The sequence below is a fragment of the Rousettus aegyptiacus genome, unplaced genomic scaffold (assembly GCF_014176215.1).
Source record: "Rousettus aegyptiacus isolate mRouAeg1 unplaced genomic scaffold, mRouAeg1.p scaffold_m13_p_8, whole genome shotgun sequence".
Lineage (NCBI taxonomy): Eukaryota > Metazoa > Chordata > Mammalia > Chiroptera > Pteropodidae > Rousettus > Rousettus aegyptiacus.
Window position 1 is genome coordinate 14,689,355 of NW_023416311.1, and position 18,123 is coordinate 14,707,477.

Genomic DNA, 18,123 nt, shown 5'->3' on the forward strand with positions numbered 1-18,123 from the left:
CCTGACTGTACAGCTCCCTGGTGTGTCAGAATAGGAATCTGACTAGGGCAGATGTTCTGGGTGACCGTACTCACCCCAGCTGGCTGGGGAGGCCCGTGTCAGAGATCCTCAATGTCCTGGGGAAGCTTCCCCATGGGGCCCCCAAGATGAGAAGCAGGAGGGAGGAGGGTGGTTATGGGAGATGGGCAGCAGGGTCCAGTCATATCACCAGATCCATTTGCTCAGGCCCAGCCTTCAGGCATATTGGGCGTCCAGGAGGGGATGAGGACGCTACACTGGTCCCTTCCTAGAGGCCTGGGGACCTGGCCCCTGGCCTGGCTGGAAGCCTGCGGAGCCAGCAGAGGCTCGGCGCAGGAGCTCCTGAGTCAACATCAGGAAGACAGGCCCAGCCTGGTGGCTGCATTAGGTAACAACATCCAAGACATGGTAGGGGGTGGGCAGAGGAGAAGAGGACAGCTGAAGGCCCACCTAGGCCCTGAGAGGACACAGGACCCAAACTTCGGAGCTCTAGGCCCAACACAGCCTCTACTGTGGGGGTAGGGTGGGGTGGGGAGAGCAATCTCTTCCTGGAACTAGTGATTCATGAGTAACCCAACAGACCTGGGCCTGCCCTCAGGAACACCACCTCCTCATTGGGACAACATCCAGTCAACAAATAAATGAAAATAAATGAACAAGACCAAGACATATTTATATCTTGACCTTTTTTTTCTGGGTGCCTGGGGCAGACCGGCCCTAGGGCTGGCCCCAACCAGGAGAGGGGAGATGACCTGGGTGGGTGGGCCCTCCAGGCCCCTCTGCTGAGCAGAGTAGAGACTGGTTCTCTTCTCACAGGGGTTCCTGGGCTGCCTCCTGGACAAAATCTGTATAGCATCTGAAGGCCTCATCTCTCCTAACCCTCCTAGTGTGTTGGGGGAGGTCTCCTAGACACCTGGGGGAACAGCCCCACTCAGGCTGCTCTACAGTTTGGAACAGCGCTCCTTCTGGCCCTGGGAAGAAATCCCAAATCAACACCGAGGTGCACCTGGGGACAGAGCCAAAAAAATGAGTCACCACCTGTTACAAAGAGAATGAGGACAGCTTTGCCTTTGGCCCAGCTGCCTCCTGCTGCAGGCAGGATCCCCTGGACCCTGAGGCTGTGCTCCACCGAAGGAGAAGCAGGCTGCAGCCAGCAATCCTGCTGTCCCCAGCCCGCCCTGTCCTTCCTACCTTCACATCTGATCCCCCTCATTGTCTGCCTCTGGAGGCCCTTAGAGACAGGCGAGTTATCCTTTGATCTTCTAGGGACACCTTCTCTTACCTGAAGAAACAGCCGCCTCTTAGGCCATTGGAAGACACTGTGGGTCGCCCTGTGGGCATTATTTGGATTTATATGTGTCCCAAACTATACATTTTTGTGGCCCCACCAGCAACGAGAGTGTAACTCCATTTTTCACATATAAAATATTGTACCTACCCTATAGACTGTTGTGAGAATGAAATTAGTTAATACATCAAGTGCTTAGAACCATATCTGGCATATAGTGAGCACCACGCATATGCTCGCTGCTACCATCATTATTATCATCATCATCCGAGACTAACTGGCAGGACTTTGAGAGGAAGAAAGCCTCAAACTCTTGAGGCCCCAGCATGAGAACTGAGCCAAGATGACCAGACTGATCCTGGGATGGCCCAGCCTTCCTCCTTACCTACGGCTCCTCTTTGGCAGTGGTTTCAATGGAACGTTATTTCCAAGAGATGTTAGTGGACTTTATTTGTAAAGGGATTCGATAATCGCAGACTTTTAGGAAAGTGAAATTGGTTTATTTGTTGCAGGACTTTTTAATGACTTTGATATGCTAAAACGCATCAGGAATCTGTAAAAGGAAATATACTGGGCAATATTCCTCAAACTTATGTAACAATGGGACTCTGGTTTTGGGAGAATTTCATAAGGGACTTGTGAGATGCTGCCCCATGGTCTCTAGTGCCAGGCGGAGGCCTCCATACATCCTCCATCTTCTCAGGTGGATTCTTCTTTAGTAAAGTCACATTCCTATCATCACTTGTCCCTGCCATGTTCCCTATCTGACACAAGTGGGCGCTGGTGAGCTGAGACCATGCCGCCCAAGTGGTCCAGGTTAAGAAATGGCACAAAGACCAGGATTACCTTGGAAACATCCAATGAGGATGTTTACTTAAAGCGAGTATGTGAAAATGCAAGTAACTTAAAGTGACTGAAACAATGCTTATTTCCAGTCGATGTCATGAAGACCCCCTCCTCTCTTTTCCTATCACCTCCATTCTCAGTCACCAGGCTGAGCAGACTCTATCCACAGAGTTCTTCACTGGTGTCTCCCTTTCTCTCCACCCCCAGGAGGATTCTCTCCTTCTGGGTTTGTGGCCAGGTGCAAAGCTATGTATCCGGATCATCCGCCTACTAAGAAGGCTTGTTTTCCTTTTAATACGAGCAGTGGATCATGACTTGGAGAAGAATTTGCACACTCCCCATCTTTTTCAGTCTGATCATGCCACTGCCCTGGAGACTTGTTTAAGATAGCTGGAGAAATGGTTCTGTCATTTCTGAACCAGACTTCACTCCAAAGTAAAAATAGCTTTACAATGATTATAAAATTAATGCATCCTCATTAGAAAGGAGAAAACTTTTGAAAATCACCAGAACCAAACTTTTAACCCTCCTCCTGGATTTGGACATTTGAATTGTTGACAAATATCATTAAAAACAATAGCTTTGTGTAAATCTTTATTTAAAAATCTTGGCTCACCTTCCTAACCATTCCTTAGAATAATTTATCTATGGGTGAGATGTTTTAGTTAAATGGGCTTCATGTTCTTAAGGGTTTTAAACCATGATCCTAAGTACATTCCCTCAGCAAAGGAAGAGGGACCCATTTCCCAAAGTGTTCCTGACACTGAGGGCTTCTACTTTTATTTCCTTTGTAAACTCGTAGGTTAAAAAAATGCATCTCAGTTTTTAAAGGAGTGATCACTTTGTTTTTGTAAAATTGGTAGTCTTATAAAAAATTGAAATGATACAAAAAAGAAACAAAGAAAATAGTAGAAAAATATCCTAAATCCCATCACCTGGAAATAACCATAGTTTCATTTGAACATTGTTCCAAAAATCCATTTGGAAAAGCAGGTTCGAGGACAGGTAGATGGAAGGATGGCTGGGGTGTGGGTCAGGACGGAGGTCTGGACCCATATACCTGCTTCTCCAGGACACCCCCAAACTCTAGAAAGCAACAATGAGATATTTACAAAAATAATAATTCCCAAAGAATGCTGGGCCTCAGAGATGTGGTGGAGTCTCTCAAAGGAGGGAGGCAGATGGGGTTGAGTTAATGGCGACAGGGGCCTCAGCAAGGCTAGGGGTAGGGCTTCTGGGGAACTTCAGGTCGGATATAGTCTCTCGGTTAAGCCCTCCGGTCTATTGTATTTGCTACAGTAGCCCAAGCTGACTAATATACCAGGTAACAAATATACTCACCAGGGAAGCCTTGGGGGAATTGGAACCTGGATCTCCCACCTCCCTCCATTTGACATATGGGTAGAGTTCATTTTATTTTCAACGCTTGCCCTAATGGAATTTGAATTACATAAAAAGTTAGACAAAATATGTGGTTGGGGTGTCCCGGTTTTCCAAGAAAAGTATTGAGTTTCTCTGGGGAAAAGTAGAGATAAATGCTTAGCTTAGAGCTTGCTAGCCAATAAAGAATGAGTGAGTGAGTAAATAAGTGGGAGAGCCTTGAGTTTCAGAAATGCAAAGACAAATTGCTCCCCTTGGGCTGGGCCTCCTGCCTGGACTCTCCAAGGGGATTTACTCAAGGACAAGACACTCAAGGACAAGCCATAAAAGCAAGCAAAGGCCACAAACATTCCCCCTCCCCCATACAGCAGGCTCTTCCTTCTGATTTCTGGGGCCCCAGGGATCAGATGAGACCACATGAAGGAGTCGCCTCCTCCACTTTGTCCCAGGAATCTTAGCCAGGTCAGGCTTACCCTAGAAACCCAAGCCAGAGACACAGGTTCCAGCCTCCGAGGGGCGGTGGGGCTAGAGGCTTCTCAAATAGGATGGCAGGGAGGTCCCGCCAGCTGAGTGGGCAGGGGATGGAGCCCCTCTTGTCTGCTGTGCCTTAGGCTGCCCAAGCCCACACCCAGAGGGCAGGAAAACCAGGGGAGCCAACCCTAACCCACCCACCCCCAAAAAACAAGTCAGCCAAGCTGGGCACTGCCTCTGCTGGGAGAAAGCCCCATTGTCCAGGGCTCCTGGCAGAGTGAGGTCTGGTACACACCCAAGGAGGGGATTATGGCCTTGTAAATGTTCAGTAAATCCCCTTGGAGAGCCCTGATCCCAAGGGACAAAGGGCCTGTGTTGAGTCTCCCTTGGGCTCAAGGCCAGCACTGGGCCAGGATGAATGAGGAGGCAGGTCTCCTCCTCCCAGATCAGGGCCTTCTATGCAAGTGGACACGAGTATATGCACGTGTGTGCAGGGAGTGTGCAAGCTTCTGTGCATGGGGGAGCAGGCAAGTGTGTTTGAGGGTGCATTCGTGAGTGCGCTTGCGTGTTTGTGTGCACATCCATTATATCCATGCTCATATCTCTGTGAAAATGTGCTTCGCGAGTGCTTTCAGGCAAGTTCCTTCATCGCCTCTTTGTTCCGGCCAGAAACTGTCTCTTCCTCCACCTCCCATCCCAGGTAGTTCTTCCTGGAGTCCAGGCCCACCCTCCTCTGAAAGCCAAATCCTGCCAGCCTGGAGCTGGAAGGACAACTGAATTGGCAGCAAAACTCACAAAAGTGACCTTAGGCTAGGCTGGGACAGAAACACAAGCCCCTTTGTGCAGCCTCTGGGCTCCTGAGCTGTGCTCATGAGGTCCGAGGCCTCTTTCACCTCTTCTCAGCAGGAGGTTCCTGGGGCCTGGGGGTGAGAGGCCTGAGCCCCAAGGAGTCTCTCCAGGGAGACCGATGCAGGGCCAGAGGAAAGGGCGCAGTTTTCAAGATAGAGCGCCTCTCTATTGTGGTTGTCAAATGGAATCCCCCTCCTCTCTTTCCTGGCCCCTTGTGGCTAGCACCATGGACAGTGCTGTGACTGGTCCAACGACTCTCATCATCAGGGGGTCTGTTGACATTGTGGGTGAAGGACCAGAGAGTACATGATTTAGGTGTTCCAGGATTTAAAGTCTCTGTCACAAGGACTAAGCTCTGCTTGTAGCTGAAAACAGCCCCAGACGATACGCAAATGAGTGAGCGGGGCTGTGTGCGGGAAAACACTTTATTTATGGTTGAGGGCACTGGGATTTTATAGAATCTTCATGTGTCACAAAATGCTATTTTTTAAAACTTTTCCTAACCATTTTAAAAAATGTAAAAATTGTTCTTAGTTCACAGGCTGTGCAGAAACGGGCAGAGGACTGGACTCAGTGTCCCTAGGCGTCTGGCGTAGCTCTCAGTACCTGGAGGTGCCGGTTAAACAGGGCCACCACCCTATCCCCTGTCCTCCCAGCACTGCTATCCCGATGAAACCACTGTTTCCAGTCCTGGTGAGCCAGCACTCCCAGAGTAAGTCTGTGCACACACAAGGCCATTCTCTGCGCTCTTTCTTCTTATAACCAAATGGGGGACATTCTAAACCCTTGAGTCTCCACTGGCCTGTGTCCTTGGGCAATATGTCAGTGCAGCAAGAGTGTGCCATTCCTTCTTCACACCTGTGTAGTATTCTGTTGTGTGGATGACACCATCATTTACGTAACGGGTCACCTCTAGATAAACAAGTCTTATTGTTTCTGAAATCTGTGATTTCAAAGGATGCTCCAAAGAAAAACCTTGTATAACTGCCCACAAGGTATAAAGTTTTTGGTGTTCAAGCCCATAGCTAGAGAAGCATTTTGTTGAATTCTCGTAACACCCAGCGAGTAGATTCTACCATTATCCACATGTATCAGATGAAACAATCGAGGCACACAGACTAGAAAGCAGGGAAGAAGGATTTGAGCCTTATCTGGCTCCAGCACCCACACCCACAATCAGCCCCTATCTTGATGACTGTGATCTTGTGGTTCTTACCAAAGGTTGGGGTGGCCCTGCAGACAGCCATAGCTCAAGCCCCTCACAGAAAGCCTGGACTTGCCATACCAGCAGGATCCCCAGAACCCTTGAGAAGCACCCTGTTACCTCTCAAATAAAATCTGACCCCTCAGCCTTGTCCCAGTTACTCTTGGAAGGTCTGGCCTAAAGACTTGCTTGTCCCCAACCCCGTGTGCCTCCTGCCCCATGGCATCTTTGCTGTTGGTCATCCCACAGCCCATTAAGATTGGTTCATCCCCAGTTATTTCCAGACCTGGCACAGAGAAAAGATCACAGACATCTTCCAAGTAACAGACCCTGGAAGGCCAGCGCCTGGGGTATCTCTTCCATCTCATACCAGACACTCCAACTCACTGAGGGTTAGTGGGGAGCTTGACCTGGACTCCTGAAAGCCCGTAGGACACAGGGCTCTGCCCAGGCCTAAATGAGGTCCCTGGACCCCATGGACCTTCTGTGGACATCAGACCTACAGCCCACTGTGGGGCTGAAACCTGTCTGGCCAACCTGAGAAGGGCTCTCAGCAAACATCCTCCCACCTCTAAAGTTAAGATCTAGTTCTGGTGCTGGGAGAGAGACCCAGAGGTGACAGTGAAATTCCTGTCACTGTCCCATTTTGTTTGTATAGGCTCTGGGGCCAAAATAACAAACACAGCGTGTCCGGGAGCCTCCCCCAGAATGGCTCTGGGGATTCCCCTGGGAAGAGCCCCCGCCGACCAGCTCCTTCCTGTCTCCCTGGTGGCCCCCACTCCTTCCTTCTGGACAGGGGCCCACATGGCCTGGGAAGGTATAAAAAGCTAGGTGGAGGGCATTCGGGTGCAAGACTTCCCAGTGTCAGGACTAGGTGACAAGACTTTGCTGGTCAGGTAAGGTGGTGCTCCGCTTGCATGGATGGGGCCTGGCGAGGTCCGTCAGGGACCCTCTCCGAGACTTAGGTGGCCTGCCCCTTCCCACCAGGAGCCTTAGGACTCACCGGCCAGAAGCCATGCTGCTGTGGCTGACCCTCACCCTCCTGTGGAGCACCACCTGCTGGACACAGCGTAAGTCTGCCTGGGTCTGCCTCCCTCCAGTCCAGCCCCCTGATGGTTACCCTTACCTCCTCTGACACAGATTAACTCTAGTCTCAGGACGTCCTATCTGCCTGGAGGGGCTGTGTCCAGTTCTGAGCAAAGATAAACTATGTTTTACTGTTTTTTTTTTCTCCCTCTCCCCAACCTGGTTCTTTTGTCCATCTAGAGATGTATGGGCCTGGAGGAGGAACATATTTCAGTACCTCTACAGATTATGAAAATGATATAACTGGGATTCGGGTGTCTATAGGTCCTTTAGGCATATTTAAGAGGTGAGTGGAAAGCAGGACGTGAAGCCCTATTGCTATGTCCCAATTCATGCCACAGTCTCAGGAACTTAGAAAGGGTGGCTTAGCGCCTCTTCTCCAATATCTTCACTGGGCTACTGATGATTCTTTGAGGCAGTGAGTTTTTAGAGTCATGGAGCCACCAGCCGTCACCTTCCTATCTGTCCCTTTTCTTCAGCCACCTCGTCTACTGCACATCAACCCCACTTCTTTCTGTCTCTACCTGAAAGCCCAGACATTGTTTCCTAGGTTGATCTAAAAAAAAGGAGTAGATGATGTTTCCCCCTGTTTTCTCTTTTCAACCCTAACTCAACTCAACTAAAAATGGCCTCTCAGTATGAGAATGGCTGATGGGAAAATCAGGGGAAAAGTTAGGGTCAAAGAGGAAAGGAAGTGAGGGTCAGTGGAATCCTAATTGAACACAAGTCGCCAGAAGTGTGTAGAGGCAGAAAAACCAGAGCTGTTCCCCTGATGCTGGGGTGGTGTGCTTGCTCAACGCCTAGGGCAAATCTTCGCCCTGCACTTAAGGGGGCCCAGGGGCCTGGGAGCAGGACTAGAGCAGAGCAGCCAGCACCAAAGGGGACAGAGTATGGGCAGGGCGAGGCAGAGGGAGGGGCTCTAGGATAGGTACCAAGGTGGGAGGAAAGACACAGATAAGCCCAGGACAGGTGGAGCTAGCGGAACTCCCCGAATGAGTGTGGGATTTAACCTACTTCTCAGGCCTGCCGCTTTATCTAGTTGGAGTGATTCAGGCTCAGAAAGCCAAAGCTTAGCCGGGGAACAGCTCCCTACTCTGAGCAATGATGGCAGCCGGCACCACCTGAAAACCATGGTGACTGGGCACTGTGCAAAGATAATCCTTATGGATTATCTCAGTGCCCGCTCCCAACAATCACCCCTACTTTGCAGTTGAAGGAACTGAGGCCCAGAGAGGCTGGGTAATAAGCCCAAGACCACGGAGCTAGAAAGTGGTAGAGCAGGGCTTTGAGACCAGCATGTCTCAAGAACCCAAAGCCATGTGCACAGGAACTTATACTGCAGTGACAGGGCTGCTCTCCTTGCCAGGGGCTGGGGGGAGGGGTGGTGCCGGGGATAGAGGACCTGGGGACTGGTGAGTCACCCTGGATCTAGAGTGTTCAAAGCTCCCCCTTTCTCCTAGTATCCAGGTGAGATATGGATCCTCCTGGAATGAAAGATATGGTGTCTCAGGTGGACAGACCCAGGAATTCATCCTGGCGCCGGGTGAACACATTGCAGCCATATATGGCTCGCACAAGGCTTTCCTCCGGTACCTGATCATATACACTGATGCCGACCGCTGGGCTTCATTTGGGAAAGAAGATGGCATCAGCTTTGTTGCCTACCCCGACCAGCCTGACAAGGTGCTCTCAGGAATCTTTGGCCAGTATCAGCTCCTTGGCATCAAGGGTATTGGTTTTAGGTGGGATTATCCTCTAGTAGAGTACACCACTTCACAACCAGAGACCACATAAGTGCTCTTGGGTCCAGGGATGGGGCAGGGGTCACCCTGAGGCCATGAGGCCATCTGGCTGGTGGTGGTCTGATGGCACTGGGTATCCAAGTCGGGATCCTGAATTAGAATCCAATAAACAAAACTTCTGCAGGAACAGTGCGTCTAGGCATGGTTCTTGGTCTGGAGTACGACCAAAGCCCTCTGAGTTTGTGAGGGATGAGGCCTCTGGGGTGGAGCTCAGTGAACCGAGATGCAGGATGAGACAGGAGGTGAGGCTCACACTCCAAGCCCTGGTAATTCTGCTGAGCATGTAGGACCTGCCCTTGCAGACCTTGGATAGACCCCACAATCGTTGAAGATTCCTGGCTCCAAGGATGCTCTGCCCCCCTCTCCCTACCCCAAGCCCAGCCAGCTGGTCTCTGCTGGCCCAGGCTCAGTTCCAAACTTCTCTGATTGTGAAAGAGGCCTTGGAGAAGTCACTCATTCACTCACTCATTCATTCATTCACTCACTCGCTCATCACACATTTGACAAGACCTCTCTCATGCCAGGCTCTCCTGAGCATGGGGGTATAAAAAAGAAGCTAGGTGTCCAGCTGAAGGACACCTTGTGGAGGACGATTGCAGAAGCTGATGGTGGCACTTGGTTGTGGCATCTGCGTTGACAGGGATACATGCAAGGTGTTGTGCCTGGGCACCTTCCCAGAGGTGGGGTGGTGGTGGGTATGCTTCAAAGAAGCCTTTCTGGAGGAGGCAATGTCTGAATTAAGTCCTAAAGGCTGAGTGAGGACTAGCCAGTTGGAGATAAGGGGAAGAGGCCACTCCAAGCATGGGGATTGACATCTGCAAAGGTGAGAGAGCCAAAGATAAGCAAGGACAGTGCTCCTTAAAGTGTGGTAAATTGTTACAGCAGCAATGGGAAGCCAATACAGACCTCAGACTTCGCACATTCTTTGCTTCCCCTGTCCTCAGCCTGGAATCCCACATGAGCACTTGTCAAGGTCTGAGCCCCAGAATCCTTTATGAACGAGGCTTCCAAACATTTTGGACCATGACCCTCAGGAAGAAACACATTCTATGTTGCGACACAGAGCACACACACATCTATCAAACTGCAAAAGACAAACTGATCACCTGCTCACAGCATCCCTATAAGGGACAGGACTTCCATTACTGCCATTTGCAGAAAGGGAAAAATGAGGCACGCAGAGCACAGTGGCTTGGTTTAAGCCACACAGCAGTATGTGGCAGAGTTGGGGTGCAACTTCAGATGGTCTGGCTGCAAAGTCTGGGCTCAGAACCCCAGACCAAGGCAAAGATATCCCAGTGGATCCTCATCTTTCTGTGTGAGATACAAGCTGGCATCTTTTTATCTACCCTAATTTTAATGTTAAATCCTAGTTGAGAACCACTTTGTGGTTCTTAACCTGGAGTCTGTGGGGAAAATTCAGGGAATCCATGAACTTGGATGGGGAACAATTACTTCTTTATTTCTATTGTTTTCTACTGGAAATTGTTTTTTTCCTTCAAATATAAATGTGACCTTGTACACCTCATCAACAGTCCCTATGATCTTGTCATATCAATTAGAGCTGTTCCAGATGTCTTGAAATATACACTCCTCACTACTTCAAAATTATGGCCATTTTCAGATTTGTCTTTTAACGCATCAATAACAAAAACACAAGCATTTATAGAACACGCATAAGAAATACTCTGACAAGTGTATTCGAAGTTGCTTTGCAGGACCCCTTTTTCTTCCTGCAGCAGGGAGAAGCCTCCGGGGTGGGCTGGGGACTTCCCATCCTAACTTTACATCTGCTCTGTGATGCCAGAGAGCCCGTGCTGTTGAGTAATTTATTTCTTGCCCCTGGGTTGCTAAAAGGGAAATCTGTTTTCAGTATTAAAGGGATTCTTGACACCTTTCATTGGCACCCACCTTTCTTGGGGCTGAAAACTGCAAGGGAGGACCCTGCCTCCCCATACCTTCTGGCATAGTAACATGGATAGTCAGAAATGGGACATTTACTTGAAAAGTGACAGCACTGATCCACATAGCAATCATTGCCTTGTGACGGGGTCAGATAGGATGAGAGGAGGAGGGCGAAGACAGTGGGAAGAGGAGGAGGAAGAGAAAGGGGGGAGGAGGAGGAGGAGCAGACAATGACACCAGTTGTTGTGTGGACTGAAAGGCACAGTTGGTGGCACAGTCAATACTTATTTGTGAGACAGTTCTCGAGAATTCCTCCATCGTCCTGTAGCAAACATAGCACGTCCTCCCACGCGAGCCAAGCCTGACACCTTGGTGGTTGATACACCTCACCTATTCTCAGGACCTGGGGGTCATCCTGATGCAATCCTCCCACAGTGTACAGGCCCAGGGTCAGACCCGGGGTGCGGGAGCTTGGGGGCGTCCGGGCCCACTCCCTTCGGTGACAAAAACCACGCAGGCTCACGTGTATGGGAAACCGTTATTCAACACGGGTATTTAGGGTCGCTCTGGCTGTCAGGTGGTACCCTCCGAGTCACCTCGTGTCCTAGGTCTTCTGGCTGTGAGGATGAGCTCACGGTGGGACCCAGGACCGGCTCAGGACTGCACAGGGGACCTCTGAGACCCCCTTCCCCTCGCCGGTTGTCTACTCCTGGGTTACCGCAGCGGACCCTTGGGTGACGGCTTCTCCGGGGCAGATCTCCACTTGAAGCTGTTCCGTGAAAGGCAGAAGAGCCTGTGCTGGCCGGTGGCAGACAAAAGCTGCTGACCTGCAGCAGGAGGATGGGCGCTGAACCCCAGGCCCACCGGGCACCCAAAGGTGGCCTGGCGCCCCCTGCTGGTGCTCCAGCTCAAGTGCCGGTTACAGGCGCGCGCTGCAGGCCCCCGCGATAACGCGCTCGCGGGTCCACAGGAGGAGCTCCCGCGCGCGGCCGCCACGGGCTCCGGTGTTTCCCAAACCTCAACCGGGTGCCGAAGAGGAGACGGACTCACCCGCCGGGCCCCGCCTGCCCGAGGTCTCCGTGACCAACTCGGCCAGCCCCGCACCTAGGAAGTCCTTCCCGCTGTTTGCCCAGTTCTTGGCCGGGACTGGCAGCCCGCTTCATCCCGCGGGAGTGGCCAGTTCTTTCCTTTCTGTAACAACCCCCCATCCCCGAGGCTGCTGGCTGGGCTGCTCCCGATTCGTTACATGCACTTCTGTCTCCTGGATAGGTGCTTTGCTCCCCTGTTCTCAACCCAGTGGTCACAGCCACTTTCTCCAAAAAGGGGCAGAGGCCTCCCTGGGAAATATCCCTCCTCCTCAGTCCCTAAAGAGTCTGGCCCCAGGTGTGAGTATGAGACCCATAGCAGAGGTCCTGGGCCCTCTGGCTGCCTTCGAGTCTGTTTCTCCATGTTCTAGTGGGCCCAGTGGACAGCTGTGTGCTGGCTGGGGCAGAGGACATCGCCTTGGAAACTGTGGCCAGGACCTCCGTCTGCTCCAACGTGAAAGACTGACTCTGTGCGCGGCAGCTTTCTCACTGCGGCCCTCCCGCTACAGCTGCATCTTGTACAGAATCTGCCTAGCTCACAATTTACCCTCTCTGGGCCCCCTCTCGCAATCCACCTGGAGTGAGACTAAGGCAGCCACACTGAGCCCTTTGGCCCATCCCCTCATCTAAGCCCAATGGACCACAGGTGGATCTTAACCCAAGTCATTCTCAGGGCCAGAGGTGGGCAAGTCAGGCTTTAGGTGTGCCTGGCAGTGTCAGATTTGAATTGGGGTCTGTGGGGGCAGCTGTGTCCACCAAACAGATGCTTTTTCCTGCTCACATTTCAAGACATGTCCCAAATAGGAAGCCAGATAAAATACAGGACCCTCAGTTAAATTTGAATTTCAGATACACAACCAATAATTTTTTAATGTAAGTATATATCAAACTGCAGTTTTTAAAAGCATAACGAAGTTCCAAATATAGCTTTTTTCTTCTTTTTTTTCTTTCTTTCTTTTTTAGTATAGATATATCCCAAATACTTCATGGGGCATACTTCTACCAAAAAATTATTTGTTGTGTTTCTGAAATTCAAATTTAATGGGGTGTGCTGCTTTTTCTATTTGCTGAATTTGGCAACTCTAACCCAAGACACTTTGGGTGCTGCAGGAGGAGCGGTCCCAAGAGGCAGAAGCTGGTGGGAGCAGTCAGGACTGGGCCTGTCTGGGGGTCCGTCCCTCTAGGACAGAGCAAAGGACCAGTGGCGAAGACAGAATTGTATATGACTAAGCAGGCTTCTGTCATTTACTACCAAGAGGCCCTACCAGGAAAACCCCAGAGAAGGACTCCTTCAGGTGATCCCATCCTGACACGCGTGTATGTGAGCACTTCTGAGCTTTAAGCTCTTTCAACAGTGCTCATTTAGGACTTGCCCCTCCCCCACTCAAGCTTGTATCATTCCCATCTCCCTCTAACAGCTCGGGCCCTGAGTGGGACCCAAAGGTGGGGGTGGAAAGGCGAGACTGAGGATGTGCTGAGTGGAGTCAGCAGGAAGCAGAGATGAAAGGGCAAGGCCTGTTTTAGAGAAGCAGCATAGAGTCAGCACATTGGGGGACTATCGGGGGAGCCAGCCTGGGGGCCCTGAGGCTTACCCTTTGATGAAGCCCATTATTCCCATGAGGATCTGGATGCCCTGGCTCTCTCCTTGCTCTTCCCCCCTGATGTAGAAATAGGAGCTGCTGCCTGGCCCTGCATCTCTGCAGGCAGATACGTGTCAGAGAGAGTGGGGCAGAAAGTGAGACGGCGGAACAGCTCCTGAGGCTGAGAACCGCATCTTCGAACAACTGGTCCACACTGTGTTCAGCTGGTATGGAGGCCAGGGCTGCGTCCTGGGCAGGGCCTTAGCAGGATGGACACTGCAGGCAGGACTGGAGAAGAGCACGAGGAGCAACAGCATGGCTTTGAGGTCACGACTTGGGTTAAAACATTTCAGGAGGACTTTGGGGAGAAGTTAGGTGGGAAGGGTCCTGCAGCCCTTGGAGGTGGGGTAAGGGAAACTGAGGGGAACCTTCTTTTCCTACAGATTTCAGGACTTAGTGAGAAGACAGTGTCCAGGACTGTTTCATGGGTGTGCCACCTGCATAGTCACTAGATGTCCTCTGCCCATTGGATGCTCTAACGTCACCGTCCTGAAATTTTTAATTAGTTTTGATCAAGGGTCGCCATGTTTTCATTTTATACTGGACCCCCCCCCCCCAAAGTATGCAGCCAGTCCTGGAAGAGACTCCGTTCCCAAGGGCCTTGCTCGGCCATGCTCTATATTCAGTCTCCAGGTGAGTGAACTCCTGCGTTCCCTTCCCATCTTTCCCCCAGCCCCCGCTCTGTGGTCTGAGCCCCTTAGCCTGCCCATTTATGCCCAGGTGCTTCCCGGCCACTTCTACCACCAGTAGGACCTCGAAGGCTCTGCCCTTGGCAAGGGCTCTGTCTGGAGTGTCCTGGAAGGGTGCTGGCTGCTCAGTGTTTGTGTTCCTGTCCATAGTCCCAGGACAAGTGAGCTCCACAGCCCAGGCCAAGTACATGGGACACAAGAAAAGCCAACGAGGGTTGAGGAGAACAGTCACCCTCCACGATCAACCAAGGCGAAGGACGGTCCAAAGCTAAGGAACGTTTTCTCTGAGTGCCCAAGACACGCAGAGCCCTGGGCACATGGGGAGGAAGAAAGCAGAGAGGTCCTCCCTGAGATGACCTGCAAGGGATCGGACACACAGAAGTAACAGCCTGAAGCAGAAGGCCAGCCACAGAGAATGCGGGAGACAAGCCTCCTGCCCTTTCCTCATTCGGATGGATTTTCCTGAGTTCCTCATAGCCTCCTCTATCGCCCGATCTAAGGACCCACAATAACACCCACCGAGGGAGCACTCACAGATGTCTCGACATCACTTCACAGCTTTATTCCTGTTGTACAGCTGAAGAAACTGAGTCTTGGAGAGGTTCAGCACCCTGTCTGAGGTCATTCTAGGAGAGCGCGACCAAGTTCAAGCTTGGTCATAGGACATGTCCTGAACCCTACCCTCATTGCCATGCCCCATGGCTCCTACACCACAGAGATACCAAGGGAAGAATGCCCACTGCTTGGCTCTGGGTACCCCCTTGCTCCTTGTCTCTTCTAACCAACTACTTCCCAGGGGCACCACATGGAAGGATGGGCTGTCACCCATTAGACATGTGGGGAGCTCACCTGCTGAGCTGGAAGGCAGTGAGGGAGAGGCTTGTAGTGGAACCTCCAGCTGCTAAACCCTCAACAAATAGCCCGGGGGGAAGGGCACCCGGGAGAAGCAGGAGAGGCAGAAAGGGCTGGTGGTTCTACTCAGCCAAGCCTGAGGCTGGGGAAGGTTTTGTGTGGGCTTTGCTGCCCTTTCAGTTCTTTACTTCTGCCTCCCCAAGGCCACTTCCTGGATTCCTGGGAGGAGGGAGGGCTGAGAGTCCAGGGGCTTCCCTGGAGGACCAGGAGGCATGAGTTTTCCTTATTATCACCAGGTATTAGTCACATGGCCAACCACTGGGCAGCCATCTCGTTTGATCCTACAGCAAATTCAGAGTAGGCAATGTTCACTTGGTCTTAGAAATGAGCAAAATGGACCTGAGAAGGAGAAGTAAAGGGATCAGGGCTTGCACACGGTGGAGTGGGGATCCCTGCAGGAGCCTGGCACCTGCCTTCACACGTGAGAGAGGCAGAAACCCATAGCCACCTTGTCCCCACCAGCTAGGGGTTAGCATCCCCAGCATCAGTGGAGCTCGTCGAGTGTCTCTAGGGCCTCGCCTCCATCAGAAGGCTGGAGAAGGCTGCCCAAGGGAACTCACTGAGCAGAGGAATTTCTCTGTTGATGGTGGCTGATTTGGTAAGAAAGCCTGTCGCTTTCCTTCATAGAATAGCCAGCTCCTCTAGTCTGGACAAGCAGCAGGCAGGGCTGGTCTCTAACCCTGAGGAGACTCTTCGGCATGGGGAAACTCAGTTTTATTGAGGGAGTCACAGACTTTCCCAAGGGTGGGACCATTCCCGTTGGCTTAGAGCAATGGTTATCAACTGGAGTTGACGGTGTTCCCAAAGGCCCTTTGGCAGTGTCTGGACATTTTGGGTTGTCACAACTGGGTGAGTATTACTAGCATCTAGTGGGTAGAGGTGTAGGGTGCTGCTAAATATCCTACAATGCACAAGATGACCCATATACACACATGCAACAAAGAATTGTCTGGCCCAAAACTTCAGTAGGCTAAGGGTGAGAACCATGGACGGGTTGCTTTGGCCTGATCTATACCCCTCTTCCTGAAGGGTGCACCTCTCCCTCTCACCCCACACGAGTCTGGTGGGAGTGCCAGAGCGGGATCTCTCTCTTCAGAGCTCCAAAACTGAGAGCCAGGGCATCTGTACCCCATTCCACCATGCCTTTGGGCATCTGAGCTCCCTTCCTCTCTTATCCTGGTGCCCATCTCTGGGGTTTTCCAGCTAAGGAGGGGTCCTATGATATTTTCTTCATCAATTCATACATTGTAAGAGGTTGGCAAATACTTTTATTGTGATAAAATATACATAACAAAATTTATCATTTAAACAATTTTAAAGTGCATAATTCAGTGACATTAAGAATATTCACAATATTGTACAATATTACCAGTATCTGGCTCCAGAAGTTTGTCATTACCCAAAAGGAACCACATATTCCCTACCCACTAAGGAATCACTTCCAGTATTTTATTTCATCTATTTTATTGACCTTAAAAATGTTTTTAAGTATAGAAGTTTTCTATTTCATGCTGTCTAATCTGTTCACATTTCTCTTTATGGTTTTGTCCAATTCTTCCAAAGTTAGATCATGCGACCCTCTACAGAGTTCTGATATTCAACTGTATTCTCTCTTAGTTTTCCTGTTTTGTTTTTCTAATCAGCTTTATTGAGATATAATTTACATATAATTAAACCATCTGCATTAACAGTACAGGTTGATGAGTTTTGACAAATGTATACACCTATGTAACTACCACCATACCCAAAATGTAGAAAGTTTCTGTCACCCCAAAAAGGTCCCCTGGTTCCACTTGGCCCTCAATCCCTTCCAAAACTCAGTTCCAGGTAATTGATGACCTGCTTTTTGTCACTATAAACTAGTTTTGCCTTTTCTAAAATTTCTTATAAATGAAATCATATGCTATGTACTCTTTTGTGTCTGCCTTCTTTCATTCAACGTGATTTTGAGACTTGCTGGTATTGTTTGTATTTCAGTAGTTTGTTCCTTTTCCATTGCTAAGTAGCATTTCATTTTACTCATACTTCATTTAATCTACTTATTTATCAGCTGATGAACTTTTGGGCGGATTGTTTTGGGGCATTATGAACCAAGCTTTTACAAACACTTGTATATGAACCTTTGTGTAGTCATAAGTTTTCATTCCTCTTAGATAAATATATAGGGGTGGGATTGATGACTCATAGGGTAAGTGTCTGTTGAAGCTGATAAGGAATTGCCAAACCGATTTCCAAAGTGCCATGTTGCATTCCCACCAGCAGTGTATGAGTGTTCCAGTGGCTCTACATTCTTACCGACACTTGACATTGTTAATCTGTTACATTTGGGCCATCCTAGAACTAATGATGAGCATTCTTCTGTGTGCATGTTGTCCACACGTACAGCTTCCTTTTGAAGTCTCACCCCTAATTTTTGCCTAGCTGTTTGATTATATATATATATATATATATATATATATATATATATATATATATATATATATATAACTCCTTCTTCCTCCTGGTCGCTATCTTAAAGCATGAGGTGAAGAAAAGATCTAGTGACTCACCAACAATGTAGCCGTGGGCTCCTTCACATTTCGACTCCATCTGCTTCTGCCTGGGCTCACCCACTGGCCTCAAGACCACAGAGAAATGCGAGCTGTGCGGTTAGGGGCACGGTTGTCTTTTGTTCTGGAGAAGATGGATGTTCTCTAAGGTCTTTATTTTCTCATTTGAAGTTTGGAATGTCCCTGCTACCTTGACATAAAAGTCCTTTGATGAACAAACTAAAAACATTTTTGGTGTTTCAAAGCTGGTAAAATAGGAAAATATATTTTGGCAGCAGAGGGAGAGGGAATAGAAATTGAAATAAACTCACATAAAATGTAGTTTTTAAATATTCTTTTTCCTATTAAAAAGTCATACATGTATATTGCAGAAATGAAAAATATAGCTAAATTGAAAAG

General features: G+C 49.9%; 1 protein-coding gene across 1 annotated transcript; it reads left to right on the forward strand.

The window, feature by feature from the left end:
• The first annotated feature begins 6,922 nt into the window (after nt 1–6,922).
• Nucleotides 6,923–9,429, forward strand: ZG16B (zymogen granule protein 16B). Its single transcript, XM_016122234.2, has 4 exons — nt 6,923–6,952; nt 7,044–7,126; nt 7,323–7,428; nt 8,603–9,429. The coding sequence occupies exons 2-4, from the start codon at nt 7,072–7,074 to the stop codon at nt 8,934–8,936; spliced, it is 495 nt and encodes a 164-aa protein (XP_015977720.1). The 5' UTR covers nt 6,923–6,952; nt 7,044–7,071; the 3' UTR covers nt 8,937–9,429.
• Nucleotides 9,430–18,123: the final 8,694 nt, after the last annotated feature.

Bases quoted from the DNA above. Each gene is read 5' to 3' on its own strand.
- ZG16B (XM_016122234.2), top strand. From the start codon at position 7,072: ATGCTGCTGTGGCTGACCCTCACCCTCCTGTGGAGCACCACCTGCTGG. The intron at 7,127-7,322 runs GTAAGTCTGCCT...TTGTCCATCTAG, and splicing joins CACCACCTGCTGGACACAGC to AGATGTATGGGCCTGGAGGA. The intron at 7,429-8,602 runs GTGAGTGGAAAG...CCTTTCTCCTAG, and splicing joins CCTTTAGGCATATTTAAGAG to TATCCAGGTGAGATATGGAT.